General features: G+C 48.8%; 1 protein-coding gene across 1 annotated transcript in view; it reads right to left on the reverse strand.

Annotated features, from left to right (window-relative positions):
• The window catches only part of MRPL45 (mitochondrial ribosomal protein L45), a 189403-nt gene extending 174113 nt beyond the window's left edge, over positions 1-15290 (reverse strand). The window contains exon 1 of the mRNA XM_040329829.1: positions 15195-15290. Coding sequence (XP_040185763.1) covers positions 15195-15224 — 30 coding nt within the window. The 5' untranslated portion in view covers positions 15225-15290. The remainder of the gene's footprint in view (positions 1-15194) is intronic.
• Positions 15291-23094: the final 7804 nt, after the last annotated feature.

Raw genomic sequence — 23094 nt, forward strand, 5'->3', positions numbered from 1 at the left:
CTGGGGACAAAATAAAGGCACAAGTATTCCCATGTGGTCATGCGCGGATTGGACACACCAATTACTACATTCATGCAGCATTATCTATGATCGTCGTCACAGCTTGGCTCATATAACAGAGTAAACGCACATTAGTTGCCATTGATAAAATCTACTAGTCCCAAGCTACAGGGACATATAGGTCCGGTACTGAGGGAAGACCCGGAAGTCCCAGGACAAGCCAGAGGACCATGTCCGGGAAACACCAAGTCAATCCGCAGGTCCAATGCCTTGAGAAGACATAGTGATAATAGGAGCAGTCCCCTGAAAATCAACCAGTGGCTCCGCCCGGGCCCAGACCGCAACCCCCCCCCCCCCAAAAGAATCAGAGGTATTAAGGACCAAATTGATAGAAGGGCCAGGGCGGTCCGGCGCAAAACGGGTCCACTACAAACTAGTAAGCAATATCAACATTACCATCTGCCCTTCCAGAGCCCCAGCAAGCACAACTGTACCAGCTGAGGGCAATGAAAGGATCCCTGAGCCAAGCAAGACAGCTAAACCGTTAGTAGCATTCAAATGACACAGCGATCAGGACTCAATAGGAGGGGAACACAAGTAAAAAAGGGAAAACAAAACAAAACAGAGAAAACATAGTTAAGGCAAACCTGGCCGGAGTCCAGGATAAGAACTCTAACCTCCTGGTGGAGAAAAGGACCAGTTCAGGTCTCATGTGAAAGAGTTTGGATCAGTCTTTAGGTGATGTGGCTCGCTGTTCTCTAGGACCGAAAGGTACCGATCTAGACTGTGGGTGTCTTCGACGTTGTAGAGGAGGGCCCGGTAGCCGCTGACAGTCATCTCGAGGGTCTAACCAGTACGGGACGGTGATAGGGTCCTGGTCCAGGAAGAGGGCAGGAAGCTGGTCCGGATCTGACAGAACAAATTTGTGGTTATCATCCCGGGTCACTTTGATGCTGATAGGGTGGCCCCAACTGTACGTTGCACCTACTTGGCGAATCAATTCCAGCAGTTGGCGGACCACTCGCCGTATGTACAGAGTGTTGCAGGAAAGATCCGGGAATAGGTGTATGGAGGATCCGTGAAAGTCCAGTGGGCCCAGGCGCCAGGCCTTGCGTAAGATCTCTTCCTTCAGGGTATAGTAGTGCACCCGGCAAAGGACGTCACGAGGGCGGTCTCTGCGGTCGCCCTCCCCCCAAATGCACTCTGTCCAATTCGATAGGGAATGCAACTTCCCTGCCCAGGACCTGATTGAGGATAGCGATGATAGTGGGTTTGAGATCAGTACCTGAGGTTGCCTCCGGGACACCCTGCATCCGGATGTTGTTCCTGCGACTCTGGTTTTCACTGTCTTCTATTCGAAGCTGGTGTTGTCGTAAACGGGAGAGATGAGCTGTAGATGCAGTTTCAAGCGCCGTTATACGGGCTGAATGGTCTTCTTGGGTGGTAGCCATAGCAGAAACTGCGACCTCCGATGCCGAAACCCATTGTTTAAGGGCATTCAGTTCAACGTGGAGAAAAGTTTCCATTTTGGAAGCCCATTAATCAAAGTCAGCCCGGAAGGCAGAGAGTAGGGCAGTGGATGTGGAGCCTGGAGCACCACTCGAGGCTGTGGAAAGCATCTCTTCTGGGACAGTGTCTACGTTTGTGGCAGGGGACAGTGCAAATCCGGTTAGTGAATCTGGAGGGTCCATTGGGGGAGCCAGGTGTGCACCCAAGTTGTTCCCGCTGGTAGAAGAAGCCGCTGCAGTCGGGGGAGGAGGCTTTAGTTTTCCTGGAGTTCGGCTTGTCGAAAGTTTGTCTTTCCCTGTACGGGAGTCCTGTGAGGTTGTACGTAGCAGGTACCGTTGGATAGTGCCTTGTTGCAGTTCAGCAGAGGTAGAGCTGGAAGCCGTTAGCAGGTCGGGTGTGAATAGTTGGGAACACAGCCTGCGTTTGTCGGGAGAGCACAGAGCTCAGCGGTACATGTCGTCAGCCGTCCATCGTCAGCCACACACCCCCATAGGTGAAATAGTAAAGCAGCTAATAATGCGACCTGTGCTGCAGGTGAAAATGAACGCTTGCTGCAATGCTACTGTCCTGGTGGAGCAAGATGGCCGTCACTTTCAGGACTGGAGTTGGGAGCAGTCCTCCTTCCAGGCGCCTGCAAGAGCAGGGGAGTGCCGATGTATGTGCTGCAGGGCAGTGATATGGCAGTCTGGGCAGCTTCAGTGGCCAAGGAGGGGTGGACTGTGGCTAGGGGTAAGTGTTAGCACTGAGCCCGGGTGGAGAAAGATGGCCGCTATACTTCATGCTAGCAAGTGCCCGGGTGGAGCAAGATGGCCATCGCTTCTAGGCCTGGAGCCATTCTCTGACTTCCTAGGCACTTTAAGGACATAGGAATGCCTGTGCACATACTTCAGGCAGCGGTGCGACAGCCTGGGCAGCACCAGCGGTCGAGGAAGGGGTGCGCTGAGGCTAGGTGCGAGTGCCAGCCCTGAGCTTGGGTGGAGCAAGATGGCCGCCGTACCTTGTACTGGAGCCGCGGCCCGTCTGTCAGGCAGCTCTGGGGTCAGAGAGCACCGCGATGCTGTGATCGGGCGATGCGCTAAGTGACTGGGAGGCTCTGGGGATCGAGTGGAGGGTGAGGAAGGTGAGGTGGATGAGGTAGAAGCTCAACAGTCAGCCGAACAGCAGGAGCTCCCCCCCTCACACGTCCATCCAGACTAACGCCCGGTCCCGCCCCGGCTGTACTGTCTTATTGCAGACACCAATCCTCTTTTGCCCCCACCCACACTCAGGGGGATTGGTTTTAGTACATGAGACACTTTCATCTGCTGACCAGGCCCCTATTCCCTTGCAGAGCTGCTGGCTTCCCTCCTCTACTGCAGTCACACAAATTGATGTTTCTGAATAGAGAGCGGGGGAAGGGGTAAATATGTCATCTTATAGCCCCTTCCTTTCCTGAATGAACACTGCGTGATCGGTACCAATCACTCATGTGTCCATTCATCACTGAAGCATAGTAAACTGTATTTACTACGCTTCCATTTGTTTGAATGACCAGGAAGCCTCAGAGCACTTCCTATTCGCTCATCTGTGCAGCTGAGGTCACAGCACAGAGAAAGGGACAGAAAAATCGATGTCGTCAGTCACTTTCCGGCAGGGGGTCCTATCAGGTAAGCTGTATGGGGCCCCCGTGATTTTTAACAGCAGCCCTGTCCAGAGGAGATCACACACATACTGCAGGAAATTTTTACTTGGCTTGTTGAGTTTGACAGGTGGAATCTCCTGTTATTTGACAAATAGCCAGATTCAGGTAAATGGGCGCATCTTTGTGCCGGCGTAACGCAACGTATATGCGCTACGCCAGCATAAGTCGGAGAGATAAGTACATGATTCACAAAGCACTTGCTCTCCACGTTGCGCCGGCGTAAGTGTAAGTGGGTGTGAACTTATGCAAATGATAGCCTGAGCGTGGAGCAGTGGATTACGCCCGGCATATCTTCTACGGAGCATGCGCAGTGATGTCGACGTATGATCGCTTCCTTGTGCGCACGCTCACAACGACGGCCGAACTTCCTGGTTTACGCTAAGCGCATAAATACGCCCAGACATGCGCCCGTCCGACGCAAAATTACATCCTGCTTTTCCCCCCCTGAGCAAGGTAATTTTGCTGTTCTTTATTACTGCTATCTTTTGCTGTGCTATGGCTGCTCCAGTCAGCAAGAGGAAGATAAATGTTTCTCCCCAGGAGAGGGCAATCGTGATTGCTGGCATGGAGAGATATGAGACCTTCCTCCATGGTGCCCAGAAGTCGAGATACCAGCCGCACCAGGAAGCAGGAAATCCTGGACACGATTGCTACTCAAGTTAATGCCCTTGGCAATGCCACCCGCAGCGCCAAGGACATTAACAAGAAGATGAATGACATGAAGCTCCGTGTGCGGGAGAAGCTGTCTGCCATTCAGAGGCACCAGAGTGGCACGGGGGGTGGACCACCCTGCAATATTATTTTGACCCCGGATGAGGAGATGGTTGCCTGGTGTATACAGAGGGAGCAGTTGGAGGGAGTTGAGGGCTTCGATTCCCGTGACGATGACTCGGGGACAGGTAAGTGTTTTATATCCCCTATCTGGTGTGTCGCATGTGAGGGAGTGGAAGGGAACTTGTGACAAGTGTGTGGGTCCCCCAACATGTGACTGCTTAATGTCATCCACAGATGTGCAGGAGAAGCGGGCCCATCTGCTGGCGGTGGCCGTCCCACCACATCGTCCCCGTAGCAGCCTCAGCAAGACCCCAAGTTCCAGCGGGGGAGGGGAGTGCCCACACCTCTCCTCTCGAGGAGGTGGTGGAGGAGTCGGTGGACCTAGGGCAGATAGGCCTGATTATAGAGGAGTCCAGTGTTCTGCCTGGGCCCTCTCACAACTCCCCTCCCATCAGGGGAAGCCCCTCTGTGTCTGCCACCAGCAGGGGAACCCCCTCAAGGGACCCAGCCTACACCCGCTCGCAGGCGTCTTCTGCCCCAAGAAAGGAGTCAAGGAAGACCAGGGGTGTACCTTTTAGTGTCCAGGACCAAATAGCCCTGGACCAGGGCCAGCAGACCCTGCATATGGGGGATATAGCCGGGCGCCTGCAGCGGATGGCACATAACACTGGCCAAATCTATGATGCAGTGCTGGATGCCAATTGCAATAGTTCTGCAGTGGTCACCTGTGTGGCGGACCTGCAGGCCACCACTGTGAACCTGGTGGCCGAGGTTGAAAGCCTTACTGAGGCAGTCAACGCCAACACGGCTGCCATCCAGGAGGAGGGGAGACAGAGGCAGCGCAACCAGCAGCATAACATCACCCGCCAGCTAAGGATGCAGGCCAGAAAAATGTCTTTCTGAGCCGGATTGCCGTGGCCTTGGAGGGCAGGCAGCCATCACCTGCCAGGAGTGGCACACCTGGGGATGAGCCACCTCCAGATGTCCCACCCCAGGCTCCCCCCAGGCAGCTGAGGAGCCAGAAAGGTGCCACCAGGCACAGCCCCCGTCAGCCCAAATAAGTGGCTTTATTTTGTTTTGAGGAGTGCTGGCTACAGTGTGACTGGTGTGTGAATAGGGGGGTGACACTCCTGCCAGTAAGGGGTGTCACCCTCGGTCGTTGGGGAGAAGTTATCCCCACGACCCGAGTGAATGTGGTATGAATGTACAGCGACATAATTGGAGCCTTGGTGTGGAGTTGCTGCTCTCAAGTCCTGCATGGTGGACTCGGGCTAATCCAATGTGATGTGGATATGATGTGTGTGTGCTAGGGACCACAGTGGTGTGCATGCGTGCATTCTCCTTGTGCCATGATGAATGTGTGTTTAACGTGCAAACATGTCTTCTGTGAGGCGTCTCCTGACTGCTGCTCCCTCAGCAGACGGGCTACCCTCGGTTAGGGGGGGGACTGTGTGGTTCTGGGGTCAGGTCATCACGTAGGTTAATCTCCAAGCCCTTTCTCATGGCGTAGTTGTGTAGAATTCAACATGCACCGATGATCTGGCACACAAAGTTTGGGGAATACAACAGGGTCCCCCGGGACTTATCCAGGCATCGGAAACGGGACTTCAGGAGGCCAAAGGTGCGTTCCACCACTGCACGGGTACGTATGTGTGCAGCATTGTAGTTTTGCTCTGCTGTGGTTTGGGGAGTCCGGTATGGAGTCATGAGATGGGGTCCAAATGCATATGCAGAGTCACCTGGAAGGGAAAAGACAGGAGGATGTTAGTCGTGCATGTGCCCCTCGTGATGTCTGCATCATGGGGTCGGACAGTCATGCCTGACTCCCATGTCACTCACCAACCAGCCAGCTGTCCGCGTACACGTTCTGTTCAAATTCTGTGGAGATGTGGCTTTGACGGTATATGTAGCTGTCGTGGCTGGCCCCTGGGTGTTTGGCACGGACGTGCCATATGAGGCATTGGCCATCGGCTATCACCTGTACGTTGATGGAATGCCAGTGCTTACGATTGCGGTATATGTGCTCTGTGTCACGGGGGAGCCGTAGTGCCACATGTGTGCAATCAATGGCCCCCACAGTGCATGGGAATCTGGCAATTCTGTAGAAATCCTCCATTGCCTTCTGCTGCAGATGCTCCTGGGTGGGTCTGATGAAGTGGTGGGTCATGCGTTTGAGGATTGCGGGGACAACCTGGTGCAAACATCTGCTTATGGTGGATTGTGACATCCCAGCCACTACTCCACTTGTACGCTGAAAAGATCCACTTGCAAGAAAATGCAGTGTTGCAAGTACCTTGACCAGTGGCTGCACTGCATGTGCACGATGTGTCTTGCTGGTGATGTCATCATGCAGGGTTGTGGCTAATTCTGGGATGGCATCAGGGCTGAATCTGAAGATGCGATACACCTCTGAATCACCCATGCCAAAGACGTCCATGCGCGTGCGGTATATCCTCTCCCGTGCCCTCCTACGAGTCGGTGGACACATTAGTAGTGCTAGGACCACGGCTGCCCCTGGCATGTTGGCACACAGATGTGTTGTCCTGCAAGTGGGGTTGCTCAGCTTGTCCATAACGGTGCTGCTGTAGCTGCTCTCCAGCTGACTTGTGCATGCCTGGTGCAAAGATATTCCAGCTTTTTGATGGAATAACTTTAGGCCTGACATACGACTTACGCGCACCGCGCGTAGCCTGCGTCGGGCACACTTACATGCGTGAATCGGCGTATCTCCCTCATTTGCATATTTGAATAGGAAATCAATGTGAGCGCAAGATGCGTCAATCGTAAATATGCGCCGGCGTAGGAAAGTTCCGTTGGTTCCGTTGGTTGGAGGAAGCCTATTTTCAGGCGTATCTTGTTCTGTGGGTACGGAACATAAATGCGCCGCTGCAGATTTACACTTAAGCCGCGTATCTTCAGTCTTTCTGAATCTGGCTAAAAGTGACCATACCAGAACCGCAAGCCCCATGTCTGGCTTGCGATTGGAGCGCAGTAATTCAATCCATAATCCCCATTCAGCAAAGAAACATGCACTCAGGAAGTGGCAGTTTCACCCCCTGAATGCCCGAAAGCCACCGTTTTATCATCTTCTTAACAGGGATGGCAGAGTTTGCCACCAATGTAATCCTAGCTAAAGAGTGGACTGATTTTATTCAATTGTGCTCTTAAAGCGTATTTCCTACCAAAAGTGGAAGCTCCGCTTTTCTGTCTCCTCCTCCTTACCTCCGGAGCCACATTTGGCACCTTTGGGGGGGGGGGGGGAGGGGGGACGTCAGAAGTTCGACCCCCCTTCTCCTTTCCTGCTACCAGGCCATTCAGAAAGCACAGCATCCTTCGCACATGCGCAGTAAGTAGGGAATCGGCTGTGAAGCTGCAAGGCTTCACTGCCGGTTTCCCTTACAGGCTTTGGCAGCGGCAGCACCTGAAAGCCGATGGAAACATCGGCTTGGGTGCAGACATCGCTGGATTCCAGGACAGGTAAGTGTCCCAATATTAAAAGTCAGCAGCTAATTGTATGTGTAGCTGCTGAATTTTTCCATGGGGGGGGGGGGGGCTGGAGCACTGCTTTAAAAGGGGTGTTCCACTCTTTTTTTTTTGGTTTATTAAAAGTCAGCAGCTACAAAAATTGTAGCTGCTGGCTTTTAATAAACATACACTTACCTGCTCCACCGTCCAGCGCCGCGCCGCATGGAGCCCTCTCCGCCGGCCTCTCCATCCTAACTGTGGGCACCCGGCTGTAACAGCTTTCGGCTTCACAGCCGGGCACTCACTGCGCATGCGCGAGCGGCGCTGCGCCATCTGATTCGACTGGCGATCGCCTGGGACCTGTCAAATGTCCCAGGCGATTGCCTACAGGAGGGGCTGCCAAAAGGCCATTAGACTATTCGCCTTTGCAGCCCCTCAGCGGAAGGAGGAAGTGGGACAGGAAGTCCCACTCCTCCTGAAGCCCCCACTCCCCCCCAAAAAAAAATGACATGCCAAATGTGGCATGCAAGGGGGCGAGGAGTGGATTAAGCGGAAGTTCCACTTTTGGGTGGAACTCCGCTTTAAGGCTACTTTCACACTGCAGAAAACTTTGTCAGAACCTCTTCCTTGCTGCGAGCGACAGGTGATTTACATATCTCCTGCACTAGCCTGTGACAGGCACATCCTGTGTACAAAGCGAAAGTATGACATTTTCAGTTTGTCTGTTTTTTTCCCCGCTAATATCTCCGGAACCATAAGTCATCCAAACATCAAAACTTGGTAGTTACAGGTTTGGCTGTGTGTCAACCTAACTTTAAAAGTGAAACTATTTTCTGCAGCAGAGAATGACATTTTCCAGACTGTTTATGCTAGGAACAACAGCAAAATTTGGGTTTCGGGGTACCCGCACTGATCCCCCCCTGCATGGCTTCTCAGGTGTGGGAGGAGGAGAAGCAGATGAAAAGCCATGTAGGGGGGGGGAGGCGGGGGAATCTGTGCTCACAGCTGTCCCGTCGCACTGATCATCCCCGAGTGTCACTGAACATCAATGTGTGTTTACTGAAATGACAGGGGGTGTGAGCGCGTTCTGCCTCTCCTGTGCACGCTCTGGCCAAGGGGAGTGTAGAGGTGGGCGGGGAGTCTGCTGACATCATGACTCCGCCCACCGAGCGCCGAATAACAGACCCACCCACTGATACCAGACTTTTTAGGGGTTTCAAACAGTTAAAGGGGGGCCATTGGACAGGTAAGGATACTTTCAGGAGGCATGTACATCCTTATAGATAACCACTATGGCAGTACTTTAGAATTGATGAGAGTGGGTTTACATCCACTTTAAATACAGCAAGTCCCAGACCTCCAACAAGTGAGCAACGTGCTCCAGGCTCTTCTCTGACTTTCTCCATCTGCATATTGCTCTAGGTCAATGGTTATTAAAAAGATTTGAAGCCAGAGGGGTCAGAAAAGCTACTATGCAACTGTAATTTTCAGACGACTTCTCTCCTTACAGTTTTCCTTCAGGCTCGGTTCACAAAGGTGTATTGCAGAAACGCACTGAAATGTGTTTTTTTTACAGATCGGGCCAGATCCACGTAGATCGGCGTATTTTTAGGCAGGCGTAGCGTATCGTTTTTACGCTACGCCGCCGCTACTTTGAGAGGCAAGTGCTGTATTCACAAAGCACTTGCCTCTAAAGTTACGGCGGCGTAGCGTAAATCTGCCGGCGTAAGGGTGCGGAATTCAAATGACATAGATGTGGGCGTGTTTTATGTTAATTCTACTTGACCCCACGTAAATTATGTTTTTTTGGAACGGCGCATGCGCCGTCCGTGGGGGTATCCCAGTGCGCAATGCTTTCGACGTGAACGTAATTTACGCAAAGCCCTATTCGCGAACGTTTTACGCAAACGACGTACACAACGGAAAATTCGACGCTGGTCCGACGTCCATACTTAACATTGCGTACGCCTCATAGAGCAGGGGTAACGTTACGCCGGAAAAAGCCTTACGTATACGACGTAAAATGCGCCGGCCGGACGTACGTTTGTGGATTGGCGTATCTAGCCAATTTGCATACTCAACGCGGAAATCAACGGAAGCGCCACCTAGCGGCCAGCGTAAATATGCACCTTAGATCCGACGGCGTACTAAGACGTACGTCAGTCGGATCTAGCCCAGCTTCAGGCGTATCTTGTTTTGTGGATACAAAACAATGATACCCTGGTGCATCCTAGAAGTTATGCGGCGTATCAATAGATACGCCGACGTAACTTCTTCGTGGATCTGGGCCATCATGTTTAAATACTCATGGCAACACATGTCAGGCAGTGTAAGGTTATTTTAAACACACTGCAGCAGATGTGCATCTTAAAGCACAACAATGCACCAATATCAACGGTCTGTGCGTTGTGAGCAGCACGTACCAGCTTAGGTACTTTAACCACCACTCATAATTTTGAATGACCATAAAGTGGGTGTAAACTCTAAACAACCACTTTCACCTACAGGTAAACCTATATTAAGGCTTACCTGTAGGTGTTGGAAATTCCTCCTAAACCTGCATGGTTTAGGAGATTCACAATATACCCATGCGCCGATGTCTTCTGCGCATGCACACTTTTGGAAAGGGTACGATTGTGGTGTTTCTAAAGGGGTCATGCCATGACTGAAGACTCATGCACGGGAGGGACGTCACGTGACTCCAGTCAGACACATAGTCGGATTCCGCGCCCCCAGAAGGAAGAGGGCTGAAGATGGGCGCTTACAGCCAGTGGGGACAGCGGTAACATCGCAGGCTTCGTTTTCAGGCAAGCGACACATAATGGGCTACTAGGCAATGCGTAATAGCCCATTAAGCGTTACCTTTGCAGGGAAATAAAGAGGAAGTAAAACCCATCAGGGTTTACTTCTTCTTTAAGCAATGCACATAAAACGAATAAAGAATGTTTAATGATCATTCATTAGGGCAAGGCACATAAGCCAGCCCTGTTTTTCCAGATTGCTGGGGACATAAATGCTACAAATCCATAAGGCACTTACGCTTATTGTGGCCGTGCGTTTTGTGAATGGCGTTGGGTTGGGGTGCGAGTGTCTAACTGATGGGGAGCAGGCATGTGTACAGATCTGAGATTTTACTTTCATAACAAGTTGAAGTAAGAGCCAGTTCACACGGGGGGCGACTTGGGATCTGACTTGAAGTCGCTCTGTGGTGCGCGCTCAGGTCGCCTTGCAAAGAGACGTGTTGCCCCTATGTGAACCGGCTCGAAAGCCTCGTACACAAGGTCGGACATCAAACAAACTTTTCCTTGGATTTTTGTCCGAAGGGAGTTGTCCAGTCACACCCATAGCATACACACGCTCGGACTTTTCTGCAAACTTTTCTAAAAACTTTCCCAACATCACGTGGTTTTTCTGCTCTTTACCGCCACCCTTTGGTTAACTTCTGCTATTGTTGGTTGATTTTAACATTGGTTCTGAGCATGCGTATTTGCACATTGTACAAAAGTCTGATGGCTTGCTGTACACACGGTCGGACTAGGCACCATCAGACTTTTGTTGCCGAAAAGTTTGTCCGTTTGCAGACCCAACTTTTTGTCCGATGAAACCTGAAAAAGTTGGTCTGATGGAGCGTACACACGGTCGGACTAATTTGAAAACTTGCTGATTTTGAAGTTTGTTGGCAAAAAGTCTGACCGTGTGTACGGGCCTTAAGGCAGCAGCCCACTGTGAAGGTAAATAAATCAATCCTTAACCACCTTAAAGCAGGGGTTCACCCAAAAAACACATTTTTAACATTAGATTGAGGCTAATTGGGGGAAGCACAATCGGGTGTTTTTTTTTAAATCAATGCAGTACATACCTTTTTAGAGATAGATGTTCTCCGCGGCTTCCGGGTATGGACTGCGGGACTGGGCGTTCCTATTTGATTGACAGGCTTCCGACCGTCGCATACAGCGCGTCACGAGTTGCCGAAAGTAGCTGAACGTCGGTGCGCAGGCGCCGCATAGAGTCGCACCGACGTTCAGCTTCTTTCGGCAAAGCGCGACGCGCTGTATGCGACGGTCGGAAGCCTGTCAATCAAATAGGAACGCCCAGTCCCGAAGATCATACCCGGAAGCCGTGGAGAACATCCATCTCTAAAAAGGTATGTACTGCATTGATTTAAAACAAGGCTTCGGACTCGCTTTGATAAATGTCTCTGAATGCCAGTCAAAGACCAAATATAATGCTTAGCGTACAGTCCTGTTTACACCTTGCTTTTGCTTTAAAAAATATACCCAATTTCGCTTTAGTGGTGTTTCAAAGCCTCCATAGAACTCCATGACAAAGCTCCCTTGAAGCACCTGCGGCTTTTGAGAGGCTCCAACTTCTTTGTTTTGGAGAAATTGCAGGTATGAGATATACACACAGGGCATCTGTCAAGCTTCAAAAGAGCATAGCTGAGGCATCACAGAAGCATCATCGAAGCTCCACCGAAGAATCAAAAACACATCACAAAAGCATATTATAGCATTAGGGTCCTTTTCTGCACTTACAAACTCCACTTTTCTTAGTGGGAGATCGATCCGCTAAAACAGGAGGATGACTAGGGGTGCGACGGATCAAAAAACTCACGGATCGGATCGATCCTCGGATCAGCAAAAAAAAAAAAGGGTCAGTTTTCACTGGTCCAAAAAAATATATATATATATATATATATATATATATATATAAATATATATATATATATATATATATATATATATATATATATATATATATATATATATTGCTGTAAAAACATCAAGATAGTACTTTTAACAATTCCCAAACAGCCTCACCTGCTTCCTCATTAATCCACCCCAGAATTGTGCTCTTTTTTTCCCCCCCTCCTCTCACACCAGTGCTTCACTGTCTCCAAGTCTGCTTGCCAGAGCCCAGTGCACAGCATGACACGCCTCCCTGGGGAGGCGGGGAGGCGTGTCACGCTGAGCTCTGGCAAGCAGACTGGGTGGAGCAAGATGGCCGCCGCTCCGGAGCTAGGCCGAAGCCGGGGACTTTCCTAGGCCTAGGCTCCGGAGCGCTCTGCGGATCGCGGGGTGGCCCGTTCGGATCACGGATCGGTGACGATCCGTTGCACCCCTAAGGATGACAGATAGGTCTTCGCTCACTGTGCGGAGATGGACCTGTCACAGTCCCGCTCTCCTCTATGGGAGATTGGATAAAAACAGACTGCCTGTCTGTTTTTATCCGATCCTCCATTGACAGGATCGGATACCGGCAGAGGTGCATGGAGCGCCCGATTAGGTCCACCTGAAAAAAAAAAAAAAAACTGATAAGCGGACCTGATCAGATCACCCGTGTGAAAGGTGCCATAGGTGCTTTAATGCGTGTTGAAGCCAAAGCAAGGGTGAATGAGCCCTAATGGTTGTTCACATTTGTGTTGCCCTATGAAGCGCAACTGCACTTCAGAGGACGTTTGACAGGCTGCGAGGAGGCACCACCATGCACATTGTATGGCCCTATTCAGGTGAATGGGTCATGTCCATGCAATGGTGCAGCATTTTGAGTGCTAAAACAATCAGTGAGGAGGTGACCTCCCACCGCTTCTCAAATTCCCTCTAAAAAGCGATCCACCACAGATTACCTTTTAGCAGTAGCAAAGTAAGGCAAAAACTCTGTTCTACAACGAGATCTCATCGCCCATCAAGTTTTAAAATATAACCCCCCACCCCTCAACTACTCTTTAGACTGTCCCCTCCCTCTCATAACACCAATGCTTACAACCTGTGTAAGAAATATGGATAGGCTTATCTAGTTTCAGACAGCTCCAATCACGATATCCCCTGTATCAGCCAGCGGCAGCTGCAGGGTTGAGTAGACAGCGCTAATACAATGGCTTGGTTCCCTCCTCTCCCCTGCAGCTACCACAACGGCCCATCTGTTTTCAGTGTTCCCTCCTCTCCCCTGCAGCTACCACTGGCAGACACAGGAGAGTCACAGGAGAGTCGGGTCATGTGACTGGACTGGCTGACAAGTAGTATTTCCAGCTTTCTTACACAGGTTAGCAAGCATAGGTGCCTGGAGTGGTCAGTTTTAGGGGGAAGTTAGGGTTAGGCCCGGAATTCCACTTCAGTTAAGAAGGGACCAAATTCCTATTTTTGTCAAACCAGAGAAAATACCAGTAAGATACGGTGACCGTCCGTCCCTGATTTCCCGTCCGTCCCTGGAGCGGCTCCAGCCTGGCTGTGCGCTGCCTGTAGCCGCCACTCCTCTGCTTTTGTCAGAAAGAACCGGCTGCGATCCCGGGCCGAAGACACATGACCGCCCTCTCCTCCCATCACTCTCCCGAAAGCGGCAATACATAGGAGAGGGAGCCGAGCACAGCGTCCCTCCCTACTGTACTGCAAAGAATTATGGGCAATGTAGTTCAGCAGGGCGGGATTGCCTGCAGCTACAAACTGAGTTTAATGGCTTGGTGGGTTTCTGTAATAACATTTTATAAAGTAATTTTTCTCCCGAGCTGATGGGCACTCATAATATGGTACTGAAAAAGTGGCACTGATGATAGCCTGCACTGATGGACACTCATGAGATGGTACTGATGATAGCCTGCAGTAATTGCCACTGATGACAGTGCCCATCAGTGCAGGCTGATGAGATGGCACTGATGATAGGCTGCACTGATAGGTGGCAGTGGCAATGATGAGAAGTCCTGTATGAGGAGGCATTGATGAGCAGCACTGATAGGCTAGACAAATGGGCCTGCATTGATCACAGGCTGTGACAGCACGTCTGTTTACATGTGATTGGACACGGCTGATCACATGGTAAAGGGCCACTGTGATTGGCACTTTACTGCGATCTGTCTTTTGGCTATTGTGCAATTATAAAGTGGTTAAAGGGGCAGTTTGCCACACGATCCTGTCACGACACATTAAAGAGGAGGCCCACCCAAATTTTTTTTTTTCTAAGAGCCAGCAGCTACAAATACTGCAGATGCTGACCTTTAAAAAATGGGCACTTACCTGTCCAGCACGCCCGCGATGTTGGTAGCCAATGCCAAGCAATCGCTCGTCTCTCGGCTGCCTCCGCCGCCATCCTCTGTGAGTGAACCAGGCAATAAAGTGTTGCGGCTTCACTACACGGTTCCCTACTGCGCATATGCGAGTAACGCAGCACGCCCTCACTGGTCCCCGCTCTCACCTGGAATCTGTGCGTTTCCCCAGGAGACAGCAGGGGGGGGGTTGTGGCATAACTTCCTCAGTAGTCTATGCCCGAAAGAGGGTGCAAATACCTATCTTAGACAGGATCTCATGGAGGAAATGTGAGAAATAACGTATATATATATATCATACAATCATTCCATAAACACATAATACCACATACACAGCATATATATTTTGAGGAAAATATGCCTAGAAAATAGTTTACCATTAGCCAATAAAAAAAATAAAACAAATGTCGCCGGGTTTCATTTTGAAATCATTTTACAGATAGTTATGCCCTGCAGCTTTATTCTGTGCAACTACAAGTCCCAGTTAACATTGTTCCACCCCCATCTTCTCACACACACACTCTATGCCTGTATAAAATCTAGCGCGACCTATTCTCTGCAACTCTCTCACAACTAGATTATCACACGCTGTCAGAAGACACAAAATAAAGCATGACATGAACAGACAGCGCAAGACGCCAACTGGCCCACCAACAACCGTCTCATTTATTCTTTGCTTTCCTTTTTTTTATATATGTATTAATAACCTTCAACTAGCGCTTCACCCACCGTTCTACACACGCTCCTGGAGGCCGCCATGTTCAAGACACCTCAAACGCGTATCCCCGCCCTCAAATCCGTCCCAGTACGTATCGTAGGCGACCCCGCCCACTGCTGACTGACACACAGCCCTGATTGGCCGCTTTTCCAAGGCTCTCAGACACATGCTTAACTGCGTAGCACCTCAACAAGTCTGTAAGCACCTAATAAGTCTTACGCATCTCTGCTTTCTGTGTTCTATCTAATGCAAGCTCTACATCCACTTACTCCATTGCGAATCCACCCCCTTCTCCCGTAACTGAGAGAGGAGCACAGGATACAGCAAACATTCAGAGCTCCCACCTGTTTCTATTTGGAAGGACTGGCCCATTTTTCTGATCGAATCCCTCATTCCCTCTCACTTGTCCCGATGTATAGACCCCAGGGCCGGACTTACCATTGGGCTTGACTTTTTTTTTTTTTTTTTTTAGGGGTCCAGAGGTCCCCAGGGGCCCGGAGCCCCCCAGGGCCCTGGACGGCAACCCCCCCTTTTTTATTTATTTTTTTTATTTATTTTTATTTAATTTATTTATTTTTTGTAAAAAAATGTTTTTTTTATATATTTTTTATTTTTATATATATAATAATATATATATATAAAAATAAAAAATATATATAAAAAAAACATTTTTTTACAAAAAATAAATAAAAAAAAGGGGGGTTGCCGTCCGGGGCCCTGGAGACCCCTGGGCCCTTTAATAATAATAATAATAATATATATATATATATTATTATTATTATTATTATTATTATTAAAGGGCTCAGGGGTCTCCACGGCCCCCGGATGGCAACCCACCTTTTTTATTTTTTTATATACAGTGGGGATCGAAAGTTTGGGCACCCCAGGTAGAAATTTGTATTAATGTGCATAACGAGGCCAAGGAAAGATGGATAAATCTCCAAAAGGCATCAAATTACAGATTAGACATTCTTATAATATGTCAAAAAAAGTTATATTTTATTTCCATCATTTACACTTTCAAAATTACAGAAAACAAAAAAATGGCGTCTGCAAAAGTTTGGGCACCCTGCAGAATGTATAGCATGCACTGCCCCCTTTGCAAAACTGAGATCTGCCAGTGTCATGGATTGTTCTCAATCATCGTCTGGGATGACCAGGTGATGTCAATCTCAAATGTTTTAAATGCCCAGACTCATCTGACCTTGCCCCAACAATCAGCACCATGGGTTCTTCTAAGCAGTTGTCTAGAAAATTGAAACTGAAAAAAGTTGACGCTCACAAAGCTGGAGAAGGCTATAAGAAGATAGCAAAGCGTTTTCAGATGTCAATATCCTCTGTTCGGAATGTAGTTAATAAATGGCAGTCATCAGGAACAGTGGAAGTTAAAGCAAGATCTGGAAGACCAAGACAAATAGACAGAACAGCTCGCAGGATTGTGAGAAAAGCAATTCAAAACCCACGTTTGACTGAACGATCCCTCCAGAAAGATCTGGCAGACACTGGAGTTGTGGTACACTATTCCACTATAAAGAGATACTTGTACAAATATGGTCTTCATGGAAGAGTCATCAGAAGAAAACCTCTCCTACGTCCTCACCACAAAAATCAGCGTTTGAACTTCGCAAATGAACATATAGACAGGCCTGATGCATTTTGGAAACAAGTTCTGTGGACCGATGAGGTTAAAATAGTATTTTTTGTCCGGAATGAGCAAAGGGACGTTTGGAGAAGAAAGAGCACAGAATTTAATGAAAAGAACCTCTGTCCAACTGTGAAGCATGGGGGTGGATCAATCATGCTTTGGGGTTGTATTGCAGCCAGTGGCACAGGGAAAATTTCACGAGTAGAAGGAAAAATGGATTCAATAAAATTTCAGCAAATTTTGGATGGTAACTTGATGCCATCTGTGAAAAAGCTGAAGTTAAAGAGAGGATGGCTTCTACAAATGGATAATGATCCTAAACACACCTGAAAATCCATGGGGGATTACATCAAGAGGCGTAAACTGAAGGTTTTGCCATGGCCTTCACAATCTCCTGACCTCAACATAATTGAAAATCTATGGATAGACCTTAAAAGAGCAATGCGTGACAGACAGCCCAGAAATCTCAAAGAACTGAAAGACTTTTGTAAGGAAGAATGGGCAAAGATCCCTCAAACAAGAATTGAAAGACTCTTGGCTGGCTACAAAAAGCGTTTACGAGCTGTGATACTTGCCAAAGGGGGCAGTGCAAGATATTAACTCTGCAGGGTGCCCAAACTTTTGCAGATGCCATTTTTTTGTTTTCTGTAATTTTGAAAGTGTAAATGATGGAAACAAAATCTAACTTTTTTTGACATATTATAAGAATGTCTAATCTGTAATTTGATGCCTTTTGGAGATTTTTCCATCTTTCCTTGGCTTCGTTATGCACATTAATACAAATTTTTACCTGGGGTGCCCAAACTTTCGATCCCCACTGTATATATATATATATATATATATTTTTTTTTTTTATTAAAGGGCTCAGAGGTCCCCAGGGCCCCATGTGGCAACCCCCCTTTTTTTATTTTTTTTATAAATGTTTATTTTTTTATTTTTTATTAAAATGCCCAGAGGTTCCCAGGGGCCCAGAGGTCCCCAGGGCCCCGGATGGCAACCTCCCTTTTTTTATGTATTTTTTATAAATGTTTTTTTTTTATTATTAAAGGGCCCAGAGGTTTATTTTTTCTTTTTATTAAAAGGCCCAGAGGTCCCCAGGGCCCTGGATGGCTACCCCCCTTTTTATATATATATATATATATATATATATATATATATATATATATATATATATATATATTTGTTTTCTTCTTTATTTCTTCTTTTTTTTGTAAAGGCTTCTCAATTTGCGGCAGCCCCCACCCTTCTCAATTTCAGGCGACAGCACCCCCACCCCCCCTAGGTTCTCTGCTTCAGGGGGCCCATGCCTTAAGCTGTGCAAGGGGCCCCAAAATTCCTGATGGCGGCCCTGCGCATACCTCCCAACACGCACGGATTCTGTGGGACTTTCCCGCACAGACAGCTTCTTCCCGCATTCCCGCAAAAGGGTTAATTTTCCCGCACTGCAAGAGGAGGCAGCACGGAAGCAGGAGGAACCGGAGTGGTGTGTGGAGGACTGTGGCTGCTGAAGGGAAGAAAGCCGACAGCCGGGCTAATGACAGTCTGTGGCCCCGGCTGTTGGCACAGGTGAGAGGCACTCCCCCCCCCTCAACAACTGAAAAATCCCCCCCCCCCGCTCAACAACTTTAATGTGCTCCCCCCCGCTCAACAACTTCAATTCGCCCCCCCCCGCTCAACAACTTTGATCCCCCCAATTCTCGGCTCCAGGGGGCCCCTTCAACACTCAAGCCCAGGGGCCCCCACCACCCTAAGTCCTGCCCTGATAGACCCCCTAGAGTGCATGCACTGTGATGTCATTACGTGTCTGGCATTTTCAGTGTCCCTGCACATGGAAACTTGAGGCACAATACCGACATATTATACTGGGCGTTTTTATTTCATTTCATTAAAATTTTTAAACACTTTATTTTTCATTCAAAACAGAGTTCCAAATTAAAGATTAATTTGTACCTAGAGGTATGCCAAGAATAAGACTTAACTATAGGCAGGGGTGTCCCGTCCATTAAGGGAGCACGGGTGCCGCCCCCCTCTATCCACACCACCCCATATTGTTAATAGATAGATTCATGCATAGCATGAATCTATCCACGGCCACCCCCTATTAATGCATCCGACCCCTTTCAGGAAGCCAGGCATATGAATTAGGGTGACCACATTTTCAAACTGCCATTCAGGGACAATTTTGCCAAGGGGGGGGGGGGGGGTTGTGTTGAATGTAGTTTCGGGGTTGATGGAATTTCGGCGGCAAACGATTTGTCGGCTGATTTTAGCACTTATATCATCCCAATACCATGCTTGGAATGTATTTTTATTATTAGTACGGGCCCCCTCTACAAACTATAGACCCCCTTCCGTCATTATAGACCCCTCTCCCTCAGTACAGACCTCCCCTCTACTAACTATAGACCCCTTTCCCTCAGTATGGACCCCCCTCTACTAACTAGACCCCTTTCCCTCAGTATAGACCCCCCTCTACTAACTAGACCCCCTTCCCTCAGTATAGACCCCCCTCCCTCAGTACGGACCCCCCTCTACTAACTATAGACCCCCTTCCCTCAGTACGGACCCCCCTTTACCAACTATGGACCCCCTCCCTCAGTACGGACCCCCCCTCCACTAAGTATAGACCCCCTCCCTCAGTCCGGACCCCCCTCCACTAAGTATAGACCCCCCTCCCTCAGTACAGATCCCCCCTCTACTAACTATAGACCCCCTTCCTTCAGTACAGACCTCTACTAACTATAGACCCCCCTCCCTCAGTACGGACCCCCCTCTACTAACTATAGACCCCCTCCCTCAGTACGGACCCCCCCTCCACTAAGTATAGACCCCCTTCCTCAGTACGGACCCCCCTCAACTAAGTATATACCCCCTCAGTAAAGACCCCCCCTCCCACATGTATAGACTCCCCCTCCCTCAGTACAGACTTCCGCCTTCAGTATAGACCCCCCACTAAATACAGACCCCTTCTCCATAAGTATAGACCCCCCTGACTAAGTATATACCCCCTCCCTCAGTATAGACCCCCTTCAGTACTGACTCCCCTCCCTCATTATAGACCCCCCACTAAGTACAGACCCCCTCAGTACAGACCACCCCCTTCCACTTGTGCTAGTAGAGAGGTGGGTGTCAGAAACATGCTGGGGGCACTTTTAACCCTTTTCCTGATCACTATCCCTGTGACCCTGTCCCCCTCCTCTGTCCATCTACATACATATAAGCTGAAGTTCTGAACAGACCTCAGATCAGCGCCAGGAATGCACAGCAGTGTCCCTCTGCCGTCTCCTGTATACTTGTAAATAGCCGAGAAGGTGGAGGCGGCTTCGGTCTGCTCTGCGGTATGAGGCAGGGGTAGGGTTGCTACCTTTTCTCCAAGCCAAACCCTTACACTTTAGCAATGCTCAAGATTTTTTATTTTTGTAGTATACACTATAGGATTGTAAAAGAGCTGGGACAGCAATTTTTTTGTGGGGGCACAAACAAACTGAAAAAAAAAACATCAATTGCCGCCACTATGGCCCTTTATGGACACACTGCCACTGATTACATAAATTAAAGGGAGTTTACTAAGAAGGGAGCAGCTGTGCATGGCAACCAATCAGCTTCTAGCTTTCATTTTCAAAGCTCAGGCTGGGTTCACACTACTGCACTATTTTCATCCTACTTTGCTCTGCTACATTGGTCCTACATTTATCCTACATTGGTCCTACATCCATCCTACTTTCATGAACAGGATACTACTTAGGTCCGACTTCAATGATATTCAATGGGTTGAAGTAGGACCAAAAGTAGTACAGGGAGCATTTTCAAAGTCGGACCGACTTGTGTAGGACCAGTTAAGACAGCTCTCATAGGGAAACATTGATTTTCACACGTCATGCTACATGAGGCTCCCAATGTAGGACGGTTTGTCGGACAAGTGTGAACCCAGCCTCAACCAAACAAGCTGAGGCTGGGTTCACACTACTACACTACTTTCATCCTACTTTGCTCTGCTACATCGGTCCTACATTTATCCTACATTGGTCCTACATCCATCCTACTTTCATGAACAGGATACTACTTTGGTCCGACTTCAATTATATTCAATGGGTTGAAGACGGATCAATATAGGACCAAAAGTAGTACAGGGAGCATTTTCAAAGTCGGACCGACTTGTGTAGGACCAGTTAAGACGGCTCTCATAGGGAAACATTGATTTTCACACGTCATGCTACATGAGGCTCCCAATGTAGGACCGTTTGTCGGACAAGTGTGAACCCAGCCTGAGGCTAGAGGCTGGGTTCACACTTGTCCGACAAACGGTCCTACATTGGGAGCTCATGTCGCATGACGTGTGAAAATCAATGTTTCCCTATGAGAGCCGTCTTAACTGGTCCTACACAAGTCGGTCCGACTTTGAAAATGCTCCCTGTACTACTTTGGTCCGACATTGATCCTACTTTAGGCCATTGAATATCATTGAAGTCGGACCAAAGTAGGAGCCTTGTCCTAACGATCCGACTTTTGACATCAGACATGTGATTACAGCAGCAGTAAAAGGAATTTATTTCACTCTGGGATTGTTTTGATTGGTCAAAGAACAAGTCAGACTATCACAAAGTCGGATCAAAGTAGTATCCTGTTCATGAAAGTAGGATGGATGTAGGACCAATGTAGGATAAATGTAGGACCAATGTAGCAGAGCAAAGTAGGATGAAAGTAGCGTAGTAGTGTGAACCCAGCCTGAACCCAGCCAGAAGCTTACTGGTTACTTTACACAGCTGCTCCCCTCATTCTGCTTAGCAGCAAGCATATTACAAGAATTGTAGGCATTGCATTCAGTTGTCACACAACCTGGCAAAGTTACAAACACCAAAAGGATTAATAAACAGCAATGCAGAATATGCAGTAATAAGCAATGATTATATGCACAAGTACAGAAGCCCATCAGATGTAGCTGATGACAATGTAAGGTACAGTTTGATTGGCTGCTATGGATAACAAATAACACTAGTTGGCACATGGCTACTTTACTAAGTAAAACATCCTGACACTCACAAAGCAATCTAATACAAGTGTACTGAGTGACTTTAAATGTGCCATCCTCTGGTCCTTGTTCAGATGTGTACAGTCTATAAGCAGAGACACTCACCTCCTGGGAAACTTCATACAGCAGTTTAGTGCACAGATTGAAACCCATTGTAATCTGGATGAAGGGCTCAAGGCATCGAATTCCCTGTTCTGGGAGCAGAAGAAGCTGTGACAGGAGATCTCCCTCTTGACTGTGTGCTGTTCTATCAGTCACTCCCAACTCCTCTACACAGGCACACCACTGTGACCTGCCAGCCAACTTTGCCAAGGAAGTGATTGCAGTGTCCTCCTGCACTGCATCGCTGCACTCCCTGTCACTTTCTGTCCAGGGACAGCAGTCACAGAGGAGGAAGGGCAAGCCTATGAGGCCCCGATCCTCACTGCAAAGCCCAGGCACTGTCCATCCTGTCAGAGACACAGCCCTGCCCCCGCTCTTCACTGGAGTTGCCACATCTTCTCCTCGGCAGACAGTAATCCAGCATTATAATGTGACTCTGAGCCGCTGGCTGGATTATTGTCTTTGGGGCTTCCCCTGCTGAGTCCTGATAGCCTCTTCTGGCATGGCAGAGTCTGGAGAGCGTTAGGCGCGGAGGAGGAAAGTCAACAAACTCCCCCTCCGCTTTGCATGCTGGGGAGAGTCGGGCTGTGATGTCACTGGTTGTTAGATGCCAGTCGGCCCTAGCAACCAGTGACCAGAGTCTCAGGTGGAGCTGGAGACAGAGCGAGTGCCAGCACTACCGCAGGGTTTGCTCGCTCTGTCAATTCCATTCCTGGACACTCTATTGTTCCACAATGAAGGTGTCCGGGACCCGGGACAGACCTGCTAATTGCGGGACTGTCCCGGGCAATCCGGGACACGTGGGCACCCTAATATGAATTACAGTGGCAGGGGTGTTTTTTTTTAAGCTTGGGATTACATGCATGCTGCTCTAAGAGCTTTAGGCCTCCAAGAACGTATGTTACAATTTATCAACCTTCTCTACTCATCACCAACAGCAAAGATCAAAATTAATGGTTGCCTGTCGGAGGCTTTCTCTGTGTCGAATGGGACACGCCAGGGTTGCCCATTGTCACCAATAATTTTTGTTTTAATCTTGGAACCCATCTTGTGTAGACTTCGCGCCAACCATGATATTGTGGGTATCACTATAGGAGATAGGCAGTACAAGTTAGCAGCATTTGCTGACGACATA

Source organism: Rana temporaria, chromosome 12 (genome assembly GCF_905171775.1).
Source record: "Rana temporaria chromosome 12, aRanTem1.1, whole genome shotgun sequence".
In the NCBI taxonomy this organism is placed as follows: Eukaryota; Metazoa; Chordata; class Amphibia; order Anura; family Ranidae; genus Rana; species Rana temporaria.